The sequence below is a fragment of the Tasmannia lanceolata genome, unplaced genomic scaffold (assembly GCF_043159265.1).
Source record: "Tasmannia lanceolata isolate RefF3 unplaced genomic scaffold, GAP_Taslan_0.1 ptg000006l, whole genome shotgun sequence".
NCBI lineage: Eukaryota > Viridiplantae > Streptophyta > Magnoliopsida > Canellales > Winteraceae > Tasmannia > Tasmannia lanceolata.
The window spans coordinates 14052808-14071650 of NW_027518683.1; the positions used below are offsets into that span (position 1 = coordinate 14052808).

The 18843-nt window shown below is 38.7% G+C and overlaps 1 protein-coding gene across 2 annotated transcripts; it reads right to left on the reverse strand.

Moving 5' to 3' along the window:
- Positions 1-985: 985 nt before the first annotated feature.
- On the reverse strand, positions 986-16066 carry LOC143879815 (putative inactive cadmium/zinc-transporting ATPase HMA3). Of its 2 annotated transcripts, XM_077382414.1 has the most exons (11): positions 15763-16066; positions 14880-15091; positions 13503-13760; positions 12997-13094; positions 11320-11575; positions 11030-11167; positions 10314-10641; positions 7825-8027; positions 6370-6569; positions 5354-5578; positions 986-2041 (listed from the first exon to the last, which is right to left on the reverse strand). In XM_077382414.1, the coding sequence occupies exons 2-11, from the start codon at positions 15076-15078 to the stop codon at positions 1175-1177; spliced, it is 2772 nt and encodes a 923-aa protein (XP_077238529.1). In that variant the 5' UTR covers positions 15079-15091; positions 15763-16066; the 3' UTR covers positions 986-1174. The 2 variants fall into 2 exon arrangements, with proteins under 2 accessions (XP_077238529.1, XP_077238530.1); XM_077382415.1 differs by lacking the exon at positions 5354-5578.
- Positions 16067-18843: the final 2777 nt, after the last annotated feature.

Here is an 18843-nt window from a genome sequence, read left to right on the forward strand (position 1 = left end):
GTATTCTTGAATCTCTACCTTAATCCGGCTCGATTTTGTAATCTTGCCTTTTGGCTCTACATCGAAGGACACTGAATAATTAGAATTGCATTTCACAGAGGAATTGGTTTGGTACACCTTTGGTGTTATTTTTTCCTATTAAGAGAGTCCCCTCATCGATGGAAAGGATTGTTTGATACCTTTTAATTCTAGGTAAGCTGAGATTGAACCTCCGACCTCAAGGTTGAGGAATAAAGCCTCGACCAATTGAGCTAAGGCTCAATCTTAGATTGATACTTAGCTAGGAATTGAAGATCTGTCTCTCTGCTAAACGGGATTTATTGAACACATAATTCATTAGATAATTTTTATAAATGTTGACTGAGTATCTAGGAAAAGGTTATCGAAAAGAAAGGACTTGCCCAAAGAATTCTCCCTCAATCTTCTGTTGTGTGCTTGAATGCGGATGAACACCAACAGTAACTACATAACTGGAGCCGGTGGGGAATTTATAATGTGTCCTTGATTACTTACTACAATTGCTATCCACATTACTTTGTTTCAATGACGGTACTCTCTGTCAATCTACTTATTATCCCCATGCAATTACTTCAGATTTCCATCTTCTCGTAGTTAAAAAAAGGGAAAGTATGGCCCGCACCATCGGATGATCCAAACCGTCCATTAGATGGGCCACAGCCTAAATAGGTTGTGTCCGAAAAATCATTTCCATAGGTTGATCCTAACCCTCCGGTCTATATAGGGTTAGGATCAACCCTCTAACATTCAGATCGGAGGGTTAGGATCAACCTATGGAAATGATTTTTCTGCCACAGCCTATTGAGGCTGTGACCTATCTGATGGATGGTTTGGATCATCCTATGGTGCAGTATGGACCATACTTTTAATAAAGTGAGAGTGCCCTCATCAAAATACAGTAGTGCTGATAACATCTCCCTAAAAACAATCGGGCTAAAACTTCTAAATGGAAACTAGACCATTAGCCTTCACAGTTCCAAACATATAAGTATATTTTAACTGATTGCTTATGTTAATACACAAAATCATAAGTATATTTTTGTTATGTTAATACACAAAATACCCTATCATAGTCTTCACAGTCCAAACATATATAACTATATATATTTTAACCGATTGCTTCTGTCAAGCTTCCTAGTATAAATCTTTCCATCTTTCAAGCTGAAACCCAACTCGTCCCTCCCCTTTCATGTCTATGTATCCCTATTGATGCTTGTGTCGAGCACGAATTATGCTTGCAACAGCGATGCTTCTCTTGTGTGGTGAGGAGATCTCCACCTTCTATTTTGCCTCTCTCGTCGGATCGACCATCTGGATTGCTCGATGAAGGTACACCCAACTCATGTTCATGTACGATTGGCTCTGATATGCGGTTGATTGAAATCACATGCTCAGGACTACTAGAGCCTGATCCCGAGCAACATACAGAAAGATCTGACTTTGGAGGTGGGCCCTCGTGACACTCCTGCTTCCCGCACGTGTTGTAGTTTGCGCGATTTTCCTGTGGTTTTGGTTTATTCCCACAACAGCCATCTCGTGGGGCCTTACCACTCGTGACAACCGTGCTACATTCATTATTTCTCACGTGTTTAGACCCAGCTTTGATGCACGAGTGACTACTTTTCTGGAAGATGATGCCATCTTGACCGTTGTCTAACGTGCCACTGCGCGAACAACACCGCCGATGAGCATGGGTCAGGTGGCTGTGGCTGTGGCTGGTCCCACACGTCTCTTCTTTGTTGTGCCCGTGCGAATCATGCGAGCCATGTTTAGTATGAACGTGAGAGCCATTCTCGGATTCGCAACACTTAGTCCTCGGAGGAGTCTTAGTTCCTCGAAGGAGAAGCATGCTATTGAAGATGACAAGCAAGCAGGTGCCAACATCTGAGAGGACTGCCAACCACACGAGGGGGTGGCCAGAAATAGCCAATCCAACTGGGACGGCCTTTGTAATGATCGATAATCCGATGTTCTCGATTATCTTTTGGTGGGTCCTACCTGCGAGCCGGATGGCCTGTGGTACCTGTTGAAGTGTAATTGATTCAATAACACCAACTCTTAACAACTCCTTCTATGTGTAGGGCCAACCCAAAATTGGGGCCACACGTGAGGGGGATTGTTGAAGTATATATATATATATATATATATATATATATATATATATATATATATATATATATATATATATATAGAGAGAGAGAGAGAGAGAGAGAGAGAGGAAAATGATTGTGAGCTTGAAGCTCATATAACTTATATGAGCTTGAGGGCCCAAACACATGGGTCCCACATTTTTTGTGATGATCCAAACCATTCATTTGCAAGGCCCCATCATAGATAGGGTGTGTGCCAAAAATTAGATTCATTGGATAATCCTAACCCTTCCAAAAGCGGAGGGAAAAAATGGGCAGATTTGTGGCAAACGGTGTCTGTCCATTTTGCCCTCCACATTTGGATGGATTAGGATGATCCTATGAAGCTGATTTTTTGTACACATCCTATCTATGTAAGGGCCTTTCAAATGAATGCTTTGGATCATCCTAACAATGTGGGCCCACATGTGTTTGGGCCCTCATAGCTCATATAAGCTATATGAGCTTCAAGCTCACAATCATTTTCCTCATATGTGTGTATATATATATATATATATATATATATATATATATATATAGGATTGAATTTAAGTGGCTTTAATTGGTGTCTTTGTTAGAAAGCATAAAGGAGGGGGTAGGATTGTAAATATGTGGGTTGAATGGGTGCCTTTGTTAAAAAAAGTGATGTGTAATTCCCACATATTTTTGGGAGAAATTGAAATAATTCCCTTAGTTTCCATTCCTCTCTCTCTCTCTCTCTCTATATATATATATATATATATATATATAGAGGAAAGTGTTGGTGAGCTTAAGCTCACTAAACTTATGGTGAGCTTAAGCGCCCCAATCACATGGGTCCCACATTTTCTGTGGTGATCCAAACCATTCATTTGCAAGGCCCTATCATAGATAGGGTGTGTACCAAAAATCAGCTCCATAGGATCATCCTAACCCCTCCATTTGTGGAGGACAAAAATGGGCAGATTTGTGAACAAATAATGTCTGTCCATTTTGACCTCCACAAATGGATGGGTCAGGATGATCCTATGGAGCTGATTTTTGGTACACACCCTATCTATGTAAGGGCCTTTCAAATGAATGCTTTGGATCATCCTAACAAAGTAGGCTCCAATGTGATTGGGCGCTTAAGCTCACCAACACTTTCCTCATATATATATATATATATATATGAGGAAAGTGTCTCTAGTCTCTCCCCTAGATAAGCTTATCTACTCCTCCCTTTAAAAAAACACAGTGAGCCCACGCTGTTTGGATGATCCAAAGCATTCATTTGATAGGTCCTAACATAGATAGGGTGTGCCCAAAAAATCAGCACCAAAGGGTCATCCTAGAACTTCATTTTGTTGGGCACACCGTGTCCAAAATGGACGCATATAAGTGTCCATTCTGGGTACCACAAGGCGTACACATATAAACGTCCACGTTTATATGTGTCCATTTTGGACACGGTGTGCCCAACAAAATGAAGTTCTAGGATGACCCTTTGGTGCTGATTTTTTGGGCACACCCTATCTATGTTAGGACCTATCAAATGGTATATATATAGAGGAAAGTGTCTCTAGTCTCTCCCCTAGATAAGCTTATCTACTCCTCCCTTTAAAAAAACACAGTGGGCCCACGCTGTTTGGATGATCCAAAGCATTCATTTGATAGGTCCTAACATAGATAGGGTGTGCCCAAAAAATCAACACCAAAGGGTCATCCTAGAACTTCGTTTTGTGGGGCACACCGTGTCCAAAATGGACGCATATAAACGTGGACGTTTATATGTGTCCATTCTGGGTACCACAAGGCCCCACAAAAGGAAGTTCTAGGATGACCCTCTGGTGCTGATTTTTTGGGCACACCCTATCTATGTTAGGACCTATCAAATGAATGCTTTGGATCATCCAAACAGCGTGGGCCCACTGTGTTTATATATATATATATATATATATATATATATATATATATATATATATATATATTATCTACTACTATAAGCTGGGAGGAAAAGAAGAGAATTTTTTGATTTTTTTGAAAATTATATGAGAATTACACATCATTGTTTTTGACTTTTTTTAACAAATGCACCCATTCAACTCACATATTTTCAATCCTACCCCCTCCTTTATGCTTTTAACAAAGGCACCCATTAAAGCCATATAATTTCAATCTTACCCCCTTCCTTTATGGTTTTTTAATAAAAAATCTATAGGGTGATCTTAACCATCCGATTTAAGAGGAATTATGGAAACATCTATAGATTGGAGGGCTATGATCAGCCTATGGAAATGATTTTTGGGGCACAACCTATTTATGTTGTGTTCCATCACATGGACGGTTTGGATCAACCTATGACGTGGTCCGTAGCAGAAGAGAAAAGAAGAGAAATTTTCAATTTTATGAAAATTCTAGGAGAATTACACATCACTTTTTTTGACTTTTTTTAACGAATGCACTTCAACCCACATATTTTCAATCCTACCCCCTCCTTTATGCTTTTTAACAAAGGCACCCATTAAAGCCACATAATTTCAATCTTACCCCCCTCCTGTATGGTTTTTTAATAAAGGAGAGAGAGAGAGAGAGAGAGAGAGAGAGAGAGAGAGAGAGAGAGAGAGCATGCATTTGCTGCGCTTGAGCACAGAAACAGGGTGGGGCCACATTTTGGGTGGGATCCAAAGCATTCATTTGATGGGTCCTCTCATGGGTAGGGTGTCCACCAAAAATCAACTCCATTGGATCACCTTAGGGTGTCCATTTGTGGGGCAAAAAATGGACAGATTTGTGGACAAATAGTATATGTCCATTTTGGCCCCACAAATGGACACCCATTGGGGATCCAATGGAGCTGATTTTTTGTAGGCCCCCCCATCCATGATAGGGCCTTTCAAATGAATGCTTAGGATCACCCCCCAATGGCCCCACCCCCCTGCTTCTGTGCTCGAGTGCAGCAACCCTTATAGAAATTGGTTGTTTCATACATGGTTTTAAATTTCGGTTTCAGAATGCATTTCAGTCCTCACCGAAACCGAAATTTCGGCTGAAATACGATACACCAATTAAAAATAATATTATAATTAATACCAAATTTTAGCCGTCAAAATTTTATATAATTAAAAAAATTGAGATTTTTGGGTTTAAATTTAGCCAAAATAAAGTACCGATTCGGGTATTCCCAATTTTGTTTTCGGTGCTAACCTAAATCCGAAATTTCAGCCCGAACCATGGTTTCATAGTACCTTCCGAATGTCGTTTGACATTAGCGTTACATGTCCGGTTTCAGTGGCGACTGCTGAGCCGGAGATTCCCATAGAGATACCAATGTCGGCCGCAGCTAATGCCGGAGCGTCATTCATTCCATCACCGACCATAGCTGTGGGCCCTGTCTTCTTGAGCTCTTTGATGATTCTCACTTTCTCCTCTGGTAGGAGCTCTGAATGGACTAGCTCTATGGCTTGTTCTAACTGCAACACACGAGTAAAAGCTATATATTTGGGGCTCGTTTTGTTTATGAGTTCGTTATTGGCTAAGTTAGACCGTTGAACTTGTAGACCATTAAGGCAACCCAAATGGTATTGGCTCAATGTCAAAATTAGGGTGCAACTCGGGTTGGGTTAGGTTGGGTTGAGGTTTTGGCTCAACCCTAACCTAACCCAACCTGCCTAACACAATTTGTGTTGGATTAAAAAAAAAACCTGACCATAATCGTAATTAACATTTCGAAATTGCTATCAAATTGGGATGCGTCAGGTTACCCAAGGCCTTAAGTCGAAACCAACACAAAAATAAATCGGGTTAGCCTTTTCCCAACTCTAAGGGCCGAAATCAAGTTGAATCCGTCAGGTTGAGCCCAACTCAATGTCAATGGGCATTTTGATTTAGGCCCTGTTCGCTCAAACGAGACAGGGCCTTAGGGTTTTTGCTAACGAGTGTCGTAAGGTGCATTGGAAACTGATTTGTACACATGTTTTGAGAATTGTTTATCAAAACATGTGTACATGTACGAAAACATAAGTAAAATGATTTCAAAAATAAGTTTCCAATGCACCTTAGAGAGACGCTGCCATTTTAACTTGAGACAGCCCCATCTAGCGTATTTATGACTACTCTTTCACACTAGAGGGCACTTTCCCAAGTAAAACAAAAGGGCAAGTATTTCATTACCCTTTTCTTTGTCATTATAAATGCACTTTGGTAAGATGTTCCAATGGGGGCACCTTTGTAGCTATAAATTTAATATTCGTGATTGGCGTACCTGATCATGTACACTCAAGGCTGCTGCATGGCTGTCTCCTGTAAGCATGGCGGTTTTAATCCCCAAAGATTTCAACTCGTTAATGGCCTGTGCCACCCCAGTTCGGCACGTGTCGGAGAGATTGAAAATTCCCACTACTCTCCCTTCCAACACCACATATCCTACTGTTAATCCGTTCTTGATCCCTTCTCCTGTTGGGCCTAAGATCAAGGAATAGCACACTTGGTATCAAGAAAAAAAGAAGAAGATGATGAAGGTGATCGACCATTATACTGGTAATTTTGTAATATGTCTGGCCCACCATACACATTTCCTAAACCCTTGATCATCTTAATCCAGAAGGCATCATTTGGATGATCCTAAGCCCTTAGCCATCATCGTTTTAAAACTTCCATTTTATTTTATTTTTGATAAAATCATCTTGACAAAACTTCAACACTATATGAACCCATATTTTTAAACCATGTTTTGATACTAGGGGCAGAGTCACATTGTCGTGTTGTATGCTTAACCAGCTGTTACAATTCCCAAAAGATGTCTTTTGATCAAGGTGATGATCAATGGTTTAGGATCTTTCGTATAATGGCTGTCCAAATCAAGGGAGCCACTTTAAGTGCAATGGGCATAGTAGGCTCGATGGGTTTACCAAGAAAACTGGAAGCTGAAATTATCATTTTTTAATTATAAAAAGATATTGTATTTTTTAGCTTTAGAGAAATTTACTTATTTGTATAAAATATTTAGATTCTATAGAATATTACATTTATAATAGTTTTAATAGTGAATGAAATTTTTTGAATTTCTAAGATTTTAAATAACGAACCAAGGCCTCCCATATTTTTCCACCATATATAATATGAGGAAATGGTTTGTGTGCAGCTGCACAGATAAGCTATTTGTGCATGGTTGCACAAACCATAGTGAGGGCCACATTGTTTGGGGGATTCAAAGCATTCATTTGGAAGGCCTTTCCATGGATAGTGTGTGTACCAAAAATCAGCCCTATAAGATCATCCTAACCTAATCAAAGTTGGAGGGGAAAATGGACAGACGCTGTTTCTGCCCATTTTTTCCCTCCACAAATGGCTAGGTTAGGATGATCCTAAAAGGCTGATTTTTGGTACACACCCTATCCATGGAAGGGCCTTCCAAATGAATGCTTTGGATCTCCCAAAAAATGTGGCCCCCACTATGGTTTGTGCAGCCATGCACATATAGCTTATCTGTGCAGCTGCACACAAACCATTTCCTATTTGCAAATAATATGTGGTCATTGAAAATGATATTATTAATGGTAATCTCCCTTTTCCGAATAAGATTAACTTCAAATAAACTTGTTTGCAAATAAGGACCAATTTTCCAATGTAAGAGTAAAAAATGAAGGGAAAGGGGGTGACAGATGCAAAAACAAGGGGTGGGAATATCTTATAAAAGTTTAGATGAAGAAATATGTACCTGTAATGCATCCTGCTCTGGTAACAAGCCTTTTATTCCCAATATAAATATCTTTGTCGTCAATTTTTCCATAAATTCCTTGTCCTTGAAAAATTTGGAATTCCTTAACATTTTCTGGTTTGGGTTCGACACCATTCGAACGACTATAATCAACAAGTGCGGATGCCATCGGATGACTTGATTTACTCTCGATGCTTGAAATCCTGAAACATTCCGTATTTTATTTTATTATCTAACAAATTATAAATTTGTGATTTTAATTACAAAAGGGAGGTGATAAATTTGCCCCCCCCCCCCCCCCCCCCTTCCCCCCCCGACCTCATTCACCCCATCTAACCGAATAACCGGTTGTGAGCTTCACGACCGGTATTTACAAATTTACCCCACAACTCTCTCTCTCTCTCTCTCTCTCTCTCTCTCTCTCTCTCTCTCTCTCTCTCTCGGATCGTGCGGCCATAGGATGATCTTAACCTTCTAGTTTATAGACGTAAGACACTATATGTAACATCCGTCTCTCCCTTCAAGAAAAGCCTTGAATCCACAAGGAACCTTGAATCCATGAGGAAATAAGAGAAAAAATTGAAATTTTATTTCATTCAAGATCTCTTTTTTACATACACATGTTTACACCTATTTTGGGATTAATTGGTCATAAAAGACCGAGTTATCGAGTAACGGCCTATGAAGATTGGGCTAACGAGTTGCGTGCCACGTTGGCATCTGATGAGACGTAGGAGGAACATGTATATACTAGAGCCTAGAAGGATGGGATGTTATTGAATATTTTTCATCAAAGCATACTGATCTCAAAGCCAATCGATCAAGTGGGAGACTTACCAAGACATCATCTGGTTGGACTCATACAAAGATGTGGCACAACAGTTACCAATCATGGGAACGTGGATGATAGCCACCTAGACAACGGAGAACGCGAAAATAAGGGAACCCAGCATGAGTAGTTACTAAAAAGTTCCCTCCAAGAGAACGTGGGAGTAATAAGGAACGGATACCCGAATAAAGCTATATAACGAGACATCTGTCTCCAAGGAAGAGGTCCCAAGACCAAGAATCTAAACATGTTTTAGCATTTTGTTCTTTACTTTTCCCGCACTGTACCTTTACTTTGAATTCATCTTCCCAGCCAGGCGAGTCCATCTCTTTAATTCACTTTATCCTTCGCACTGAGAGTCGGTTGCATTTTGTGTGCATCGACCAGCTGCGAGTCATTCACGTCCTGCGCATGTCGACGTGTTGTTCACATTCAGTGTGTGTCAAAACCCCTACATTTAGCGTCACGCCCGTACCTAAAAAGTCCTTTTCATTTGTGCAAAGGCAGAGGAGCCCGAGGAAGAAGTGGTGTTCCTCTCTTCCTCTCTATCTCATGAAATCCCATCTCATGGGACCGAAACGTTTTGGCTGTCAAACCCCTCAATTGAGTTTCCAGTTCTTACCTTGAGAGAGGCTGGCAAGCCCGCACACACATCATACTCTCCACACCCACACCCCACACGATTGCACTGACCGACTGCGCTAGAGCCGCTTTTAGAACGAACAACACCATACATGAATATTTATAGACCTTCAAACTCTATCACAAACTAAGATAAACTCTATCTTTATCAAGGATTAGGACAAATTCCATCCCTAATCCAACTCTATCTTAAACTGACTAATTAAAGAGACGCAAAAAATGAACTAACTAAAAGAAATAAAAAAATAATGAAACAGCCTACATCAAATCTCCCCAACTTGAAAGAAACTCGTCGTCGAGTTTAGATAAAAATAGAGGGAACAAACTGGAATTTGGACCCGTTGTGAAACAGATCTGTGCTGGTGAACTGCTCGTTTTGACTTCGAATTGATGTCCTTTCCATTTGATATATGACACTTTCTAATTTTCTGTATATTTTTTAATCAATTAGAATTTCTAATTCTGGATAAGTTAAAAACTTAGGATTAATTAGCAATAGTTGAGAGAAATTAAGAAACAAGAATATCTATAAATACTTGATTAATGGTGTATATTGAGTGATCTGTCTTCTTTATTCCTAGGCGAGACGGTGATACGCTTTTTCCACACGGTTCCGCCGTGTCAGTTGGTATCAGAAGTAGGTTTCTCATCGGATCGGATCCACTGGCATCAACCCCCAAACGAGAGGGTCTTTCCCAGTTTGTTTGCGACTCCACTAATCGGTATGTACCCCAAAACTACTATAAGAAATTTTGGTTTCGGAGAGGACCGAAATTACCCCCGAAACCGAAATTTAAAACCTTAGTTTTAAACGCATTTTAAACATGTTAAGCGCATTTTTGGCCAACTTTCCAACTGTAACCCCACTATATTTTGCAAATGACAAAATTTTAAATGATTTTTTTTTGGGTTTCTATTTTTTTTATTAAACTCAAAAATTTCCCGTCCCGCTTTTTGCCGAATAATTTGTTCAAAGAAATTAAAAAAGAAAGAAAAGAAAATAGAGAAATTTCTTCACCAGTAGAGCAATGTGTTGGAGCTAAAGTCAGGATGGATGGATTGGAACTCCGTCACGGTGAATTCTCCCGTTGTAATAGTCCCCGTCTTGTCGAAAGCCACTGTCTTAATTTTCGCAAGTACTTCAAGATAATCTCCTCCCTTCACTAAAAGCCCACTTGCCGCGGCCTTAGCAAGTGCACAAAATGTTGCAACCGGGGTCGAAAGGATGAGAGCACATGGACATGCAGTTACCAGAAGAACCAATGCCGTGCTATACCACCGTTTCCGATCATGAACTCTTAATGCAGTTGGAATCACTGCAATACCTGCTGAAATTAACACTATAGCTGCAAAATTTATAAAAAAAACAAAACAAAAAAAGGAAGTAAGTATTCAGTATAAATAAGTACTCAGTAGTTCCCATGCACATAAGTAAAATGGGAGAAAGTGGTTAGACTTGGTAGAAATTGATATTTGCACGCCTTTCCCTTTGCTTATTGGCTGTTGCATTACCCACCAAGCTGACTCAGCCATTGAAAAGAGCTTAGGGCCTCTTTGATTTCCTCTAAAAATTATTGCACACATACAATCTTGTCTATATTATATGCAAAAGCACAATGGTTTTGATTTCCTCTAATATAATAATGTTAATACACTTTCTTTTAACAAAGTGCCTCTGCATGAGCAACTCTTAAAGCACAATGGTTTTTGTCCAAAAGACTTTTAAAAGCTAACCTGGAGTGTAGAATTGAGCACACTTGTCTATGATTCTTTGTGTCTTGGATTTGTTTTGTTGAGCTTCTTCTACTAGCTTTAACATTCTTGCCACTGCAGAGTCTTCAGCTAGGCTAGTGGTTTCGACACTAATATAACCTGCAATTTTTTAAGAAAAATGCAACTACAATAATCTGTTAATATGACTTCAAAATCTTTCAGAAACCAAAATCCATGGAAAAAGAAAGTAAAGAAAAAGAATATAGAAGATAAAATTTATATTTATTTTGTTTATATTTTTTTAATGTTACCATTTAAATTTATAGTTCCTGCCCAGACCAGCGATTGAATTTGCTTAGCAACAGGCACAGACTCGCCGGTTAAACTTCTCTCGTCCACTTCACTCTCCCCTTCTACAACAATTCCGTCAATAGGAATCACTTCCCCGGCTTTAACGGCTAGGATCGTGCTCACCTTCACATCTTCAACGGCCACGATGAGCCCATTTTCTGCTAAGACGGCCTTTTGTGGGGCCATACTCATCAATGAAGACATAACTGTGGTAGCCTGTAACATGTGTGTGATTTTCAAAAAAATGTTTCATTCAAATCCAACCTATTGAATTAGGAAAGTAATCTTCTAAATGAAAAAGGCAAGTTAAGCAAGTTGGAGAGAGAATCTTGTGCGGGTGGTGAAAACGATAAAAAGACCTGAAAAGGAGGGAGAGAGAGAGAGAGGATCAAAATCTAGGGCCTTTTTTTTGTGTTCTTCTTGAGATTTTCACCGTCACGTTGAATCCTCTTGTTGTACGGATACTTCGCGATGTTTTGGGTTCTCCGACTTGAATATCGTAGCGGGTATTTGTGGTGAAAAAGTGTGATTTGTTTTTCCTAAAGAGGTAACCCTTGTATCTCTCTTATTTCTTGTATTTTCTCGAGTTTTGGGTGAAACTTTGAGAGAAAGACGTTGTATTACTTATTTTGGCTAGTGGATATTTCGCCAGATTCGCCCTGTGATTTTTTGGAGGGTTTTCCACGAAAATCTTTTGTGTTCTCTTGTGTGATTGCTCTCTTGATTGTTTGATTCCTTAAATCACATATTTATTTGCTTCGTAATTTTAGTGGGTTTTCTTCGGCAAAAAACCCTACATTAGGGACTTACTTGAAATATTTTTTAAAGAGAAACTTTTTGTCCAAATCTTAATTCCTGATGATTAATAGGTATATAATTTACAGTCTAGGGATTTATAGGTAAAAATCCCTCAAAGTTAATAAATCTAAAGGAGTTTAATTTTTTTCTAGTTCAATGCAATACAAACAAACATATTTTTATTTAAATCTTCATTCATTGGATGTTACCTGAAAGAACTGTAACAGACAACCAGAAAAGTCTAAAATAGTTGTCTTTTTATCTATCCAAGCCAAGGTTTTAAATTTCAGTTTGGGGTAAATTCGGTCTTCATTGAAACCGAAATTTAAGCCGAAATTCGGTAAAGGCGTTCAAAATGTCGGTTTTTTGGGCCGAAATGTCAGCCATTCTGTAAAGAAATAAAAACAATATTTTATCAAAAATTTCGCCGAAATGTGGTAAATTTTGGCAATTTCGGTTTCAGGATGTTTCGGTTTTGTTCCTCACCGAAATCCAAAATTTTGGATTTCGGGCGAAATTCAAAACCTTGATCCAAGCTAAGGAGGTGTATATAAAGTACATTAGTTTGTTGTTCTTTTAGTTTTGTTTAGCTGTAGTTTTTTACCACCTCGGACCTTGAGCTTTGTTCTTCTTTTTAATAAAGCTTAGCCATTAAAAAAATGATCATAAGTTAGATCATATTATTTGTTAAGGAAATGATTTTTTCACCCCCTTTTCTTTCCTTGGTCACCTTCTTCTAGTGTAAAAAGAGTAGTGGTGGGTCCTGCTTAGCTCGAAAAATATAAAGAAGTAAAGAGAAGAAGGAAAGAAAAACGAAGTTGGGTGTGTGTTAGACAGACCTTGTGACTAGCTCTTGATTCAAGCCATTCAGCAATTGTAAATAGGAAGACGATAGACCCTGCTTCTGTGTAATCTCCCATCGCAATCGTACCACCCACTGTAACAATATAAATGAATATACATGTAAGGTTTACTAGAAATGAAAACTGAGAGATGATACTGCCCCCCCCCCCCCACTTGGTTTAATTTTGTAAAATAAACCAAGTAAAATTTAAAATAATGTACCCATATTTTAAAATGAAGTCTGTTTATTTTAAAATTTATTTTACGCATATTTTTAAGTGGAAAATGAGCATAAAATTTATTTTACACCGGGCCTAATGTAAAAATATCAATGCGTATATGTTAATGTAATAGAAAGCAAGATGGTATTGCCACCCACTTGGTTTGGTAAATTGTTCATGCAATCAAGACAAGAATTACCATTTCGAAACTTCTCAAAATGAAAAAATTACCCTCAAATTCAAGGTCGGTTTGAAAAAATTTGGCAGAAAATTAAATTTACCTGCGATCAACATGAGAATGTTGATGTCGAGTGAGAGACTCCGGATCGAAGCTATGCTTCTCAGTATAATCGGTGGAAGGCCGACCGCTGCCGCTCCCAGAGCTAGCCAATGTAATGGGTGAAAAAGATACTTGAAGAATGATAATAGAAGCAAACATCCAGATGCCAATGTATAAGGACTTGGCCAATATTTTCCATTTTTTTCTTCCCCAAATACTCGAACATTTGCTTCAAGCCTCGCCTGATTTAGCAGCTTAACTGATTCAATCAACATAGAAACAGAGTTATTATATAATACAATGTGATTATTCATGACCAAATTATAACATTTTCCTATTGGAGACCCAATGTAGGGCCAGCAGTTACCAGGTCGCAAAACGGACATGGGATGCGAAACGTGAACGCATGAAAAAAAAATTAAAGGGGAAACAAGAAACGGGAAACAATAGAGAAACGTCTTGGGAAACGCATTAAGAAACATCTTTGGAAACGCAAGGGAAACATTTGTGAAACGCGAGAGAACGTTTGGAAATACGAGATGGAAACACGAGTGAAAGATTCATGTATTTGATTGTAGTGAGGACAGCGGAAAATGCCAAGAAGGTGGGAAAATGCAAGGGAAACAAGAGTGGAATGTTTCCTACGCGTTTCTCGAACGCTTCCCGTGCGTTTTCCATGCGTTTCCCGAACATTTCCTGCGTGCTTCCTACGCATTTCTGAAACGTTTCCCATGCGTTTTCCGGGGGGTTGCCGCACATTTTCCACATGTTTCTGAAACATTTCTCCCTATTTTTAATAGGTGTTTCCCACATTCCTATGAAGTCTCCAGCTTCTATGGTAGGGCCTATCAAATGAGTGGTCTGGATCAACCAAAGGTGAGGCCTACTTTTTTTTGGTATGTCTCATTGTATTACAATGCAGTCAAGCCCTATTGAAGAGTTCCAGCATTTCAGAGATAGATAAAAAAATGCTATACATTCCTGTGTTCTAATAAACTGAGTAGAAATAAGGAAATGATATCTGCAGTCCAATGTTTTGATGATTGTACCCATTTTTTTGTTTTACACTTCCCTAGTAAGTTCTTTTAGGCTATTAGAATTTACAAAGAAAAATATCAACAACCAACCTAAAAAGTGTTGTGACAATGTTCTTGCTAGTGAACAGGCTGACTTATATTAAAGTGACCATAATACCCTTTTGTTGATTGGAAATCAATTTACATGATTAATTTGGCAGCAACACTGAGCTAAACTTCCACTCAAAGGGTATTATACTATTATGGTCAGTTGGTCTGTTCCTTTGGGGTCAATTTATAGAAAGGTGTGGATGGTTTGGCAATTTTGTAGTGAACAGAAGTAGTGCTCTTGGAATTTTTACCTATCTGAAGCTGAGAAATGAGGAGACTGTCGTGGACAACTATGACTGTTCTTGAAGGTACAATCACTGAAACTTTCTCAATTCCTTCCAGTGGTTTTAAAATCTTTTCAATCAGAGAAACCTCAGATGAACAGCAAAGCCCCAAAACATCAAAATAGCTCTTCTGGAATCTGTTCACATTGGTTTTAACACCATCCATCTCTAGCTGTAAACTTCCCAAAACCAAAAGAATTAAAAAAGAGAAGTCAGTCAGTCATTGGATTCAATACCCAGATACAAAAACAAAACAAAAAGGAAACAAAATTCCATTTCTGTAAGCAAAGATTATAAAGAAAGCTATTAGAACTTAAAGCCCTGACAAATAGCACTTTTGGAATTTCATTTCATTTCTAAAAAAAATGTGAAGAACTAAGGAGATTCAAGACCAGATTTTACCATAACCAGCAGTTTTTACTCAACATGTATGTTTATTGAAAAACAATTTTGTCTACATCATTGAAAACCACTTACTCAAATCCGGCCATAGAGCAAAAGAGGAACCTATCACTGAAAGCCACCCACAGAAAAATAAATAAATGGATAACCAAGAAACCCAGATGACAATTGTGACTGGATTTCAATTTATGATAAAGACTAGGTAGAAAAAGTTAAGACTTGAGTAGTGAAACCAGAAACTTCAAAATAAACTCCAAAAACCCAATGATCAGATAAATTTCAGTTTGATAGCTTCCCAATGATAAAATTCCCATCTAATTTTCTAACAAAACCGAAGTTTGGATTGAGGAATATTTCGCAGAAAGGTCTGAAACCAGAAATTATGTTCTGAATATCTGAAAAGCTATGAGAATCTCTATCAACCCAAAAAAATATAAAAAATACATACAAGAAAATCTGAAGGCGGATAAGCACTGATCAAAGGAGGCAGCGTTGCCACAAACTGTGGAAAAAGATTGAGAGGCTTGAAGCAGATAAGTGAAGCTTTGGTTGGGATATTGATGATTGAATACAAGAGCTTGTATTGAAGAAGCGTGAAATAAGTGGCGAATCTCGAATCTCTCTTTACTCCTCGTAGCATCCAACATTTAAATATTTTCCCTCATCTCAAAGAACCTTTTGTGGCGAATCTCGAATCTCTCTTTACTCCTCGTAGCATCCAACATTTAAATATTTTCCCTCATCTCAAAGAACCTTTTTTGGATGTTTATCTCACACGGCACACCCAGCCACCATATATATAGTGATGCAAGAGACTATGATCATCTCATTCATGTCTACATGGCATGGCATGGATGGACCATCCAAAGAGGGCCCACACATAATCCCATTTTATCCTCCCATGCATCCTTCATTAATATTAGCAACTTCTCATTATAGGACAGCCTTTACAAGACTGCCTTATTTCTCTAGTTAATAATTATCATATGTGACTTTGCTGAAAATAGCGAGCAGCCGGTTGATGCCAAATAAAGAGATATAAAATTGGTTGAGGTCAATTCAAGATGGACATGTTGTTGTTCTCTAAGATTACGGGGAGCTAAGTTTAGTTATATTGGTTTTCTTTCCATTTTGTGAAGCTGCTCAATTGGCAATTACTCTATTCACAAGAATACTTTCTTCATTTGCTGATTTTTGGAGAATCCTGGATATGAAGCTTACCGTGTGGATGGCAAGTTAATATTTAATTGCTGATTTTTCTATGTCTTTCAGTAATTTATATTGTTGTCAATCTTTAAAGTTTCTATTTCACTTAGTTTCTTACTTAAATTGTAACCGGAGGAGGAAGAGAGTTAGTTTTTTGACAATTGAAATATTGAATGAAAGTGTTTCTTTCTTGTGGAGAAAAGGTGTTTTTTACACTTATTTCTTGGAATTTCCTTCCAGCGTAGGTTAGCTTTTGAGCACAACAATTAACTTTTGTTTTTTTATCAGATCGTCATCACCGTTATCAATCACGCGTCCGTCCTGCGTCATATAACCCACCATTTATCATCATAACCAATTTGTTTCTGCTGCTTATCCCACCCCACCGACTGCTTTGACTTTGACTTCACCTAAATAGCCACCCCTAGAAATTGATAGCTGCACCCTCCACATTGATAAATAGATAACAATGAAACTTTTGTCTCTCTCTCTCTCTCTCTCCCTCTTTTTCTTTCTTTGTTGAGCTCTCTGGAATTTTTCCAGAGAGCAAAAGATAACACTGACTCTAATAGCTTAAGCTTTTGGAGTATCAATGTGTAAGGCCAATCCTAAAGTGGGGCCCACATGTGATGAATGTTAAAGTATAAATGGTTAATTAACACTGACTCTAACCGCTTAAGCTTTTAGATAAATTGGTGGGGCCCACATGTGATGGGAGTGATGAAGTATAAATAATTAAATAACATCAACTCTACAGTTTATTTCGTTGTGGGTGTTAGTTAGTCAACACATGCATGCTCCTAGGGAAAGAATTCTCAAATACTTGAAAGGCTCTTCCCGTAGAGGAATTTGGATGAAAAATAATCATTCTCTATAAATTCTTAAAGGGAATGATTTGCTGGGCAATTTCGCGGAAAGCCATTTTCTGCTGGCTTTTGCATGTAAGAGCAGCCACCTCGTATTAATTAAATGAATAAGACAAAATCTCCCTTCCAGTCAACATGGGATTATATATTATGGGATTTTCTGAATTGACGTGTAAAACGTCAAACAGCGTCAAAAAGCGTCAGACCAATTCTTTTTGACGTCAAAATCACATTAAAGGGGTGTGAATCACCCTACAGTGGGGTGCGAGCTTATTATTACCCTTATTTATTTCTATTTATGCGTGCCCTTTCATCCCCTTTTCCTTTGTTTTCGTTTTCACGTCTCCCTGTGTTGCTTTTATAATTTAAATGAAATTTCTATTTTTAAGGAATGATTCCATAAGATTCAGTTGTCTATGCCACTTGTGAGACTCACTTGCATTGGTCCTACAGATTATGCTGATAAAATCTCACCGTTCATCTCGTGGGCCTACGCCTAGATCCACCGACATGACATTAGTATGATCTACCTTGGGGGAGACCTAATGGAGAGATGACATAACCTAAAATTCAGTCTCATCAGGTGATTATGACCGTTTGATAGGCCAACTTGAGTTTACTTTGATTTTAGGTTGTTGCTTAATTTTTATGCAACGACTTTCCTATGGTGCATCGCATGGGAACTCTTAGATAAGTGCGTTTAGGTCGTTGCTTAATTTTTATACTTTCTTATGATGGATCACATGGGAACTCTCAGATAAGTGCATTCTCTACTGTCATTCTCGGTATTTGTTTTTTAATTGAATTAGATATATAGATTGTTGTATTAGGTCGAAAACCCCACCCTCTCCCTCTTACTTTAACCATGGACCTCCTCCAGTGGTCTTACTAACATTGAATATTTTTTAGTCATAAAGCCACTAAAAAAAGGGTGTTGCTAGTAAACAATGGGGGTGTGTGGGCCCATAGATTCCTTGATGATGTATATGTTACGTACTGAATGAGTAATGTTAGGCCTAAAATTGGTAACAGATATGACAGTGACGTAAGAGACGAGCTGGAGGACCCGAGAAATCGAGGTGAGGGAGCTGAGCCCTGCGCAAGGAGCAAACGAGGTCAGAATGACCAACCCGGAGTGTTACTCCGGACAGGCCCTTCGACACTCAAGTCAATATGAGCAGGAGTGCAGAGCGAGTTTAAGAGTGGTGGGTCAGAAGTTATTACCCTTTTTATGAGTTTTGGAAGCCCTTTTATAAAGGAAAAACTGGGGTAGTTGGGGAGTTATTACTCCAGGACAGATGTCAGCCAGCTATAGGTTCGAGCTCACCTACTTTGCTGCAATTACCAAACTATCCCTGCTGACGCGGGGTCTGCGGTGGGCCATCCTCGGGCCACGTGTCGGCAGCTGATAGGCTGGTCTTTTTACACCCCATTAAGTAACTTTTCTTTTATTTTAG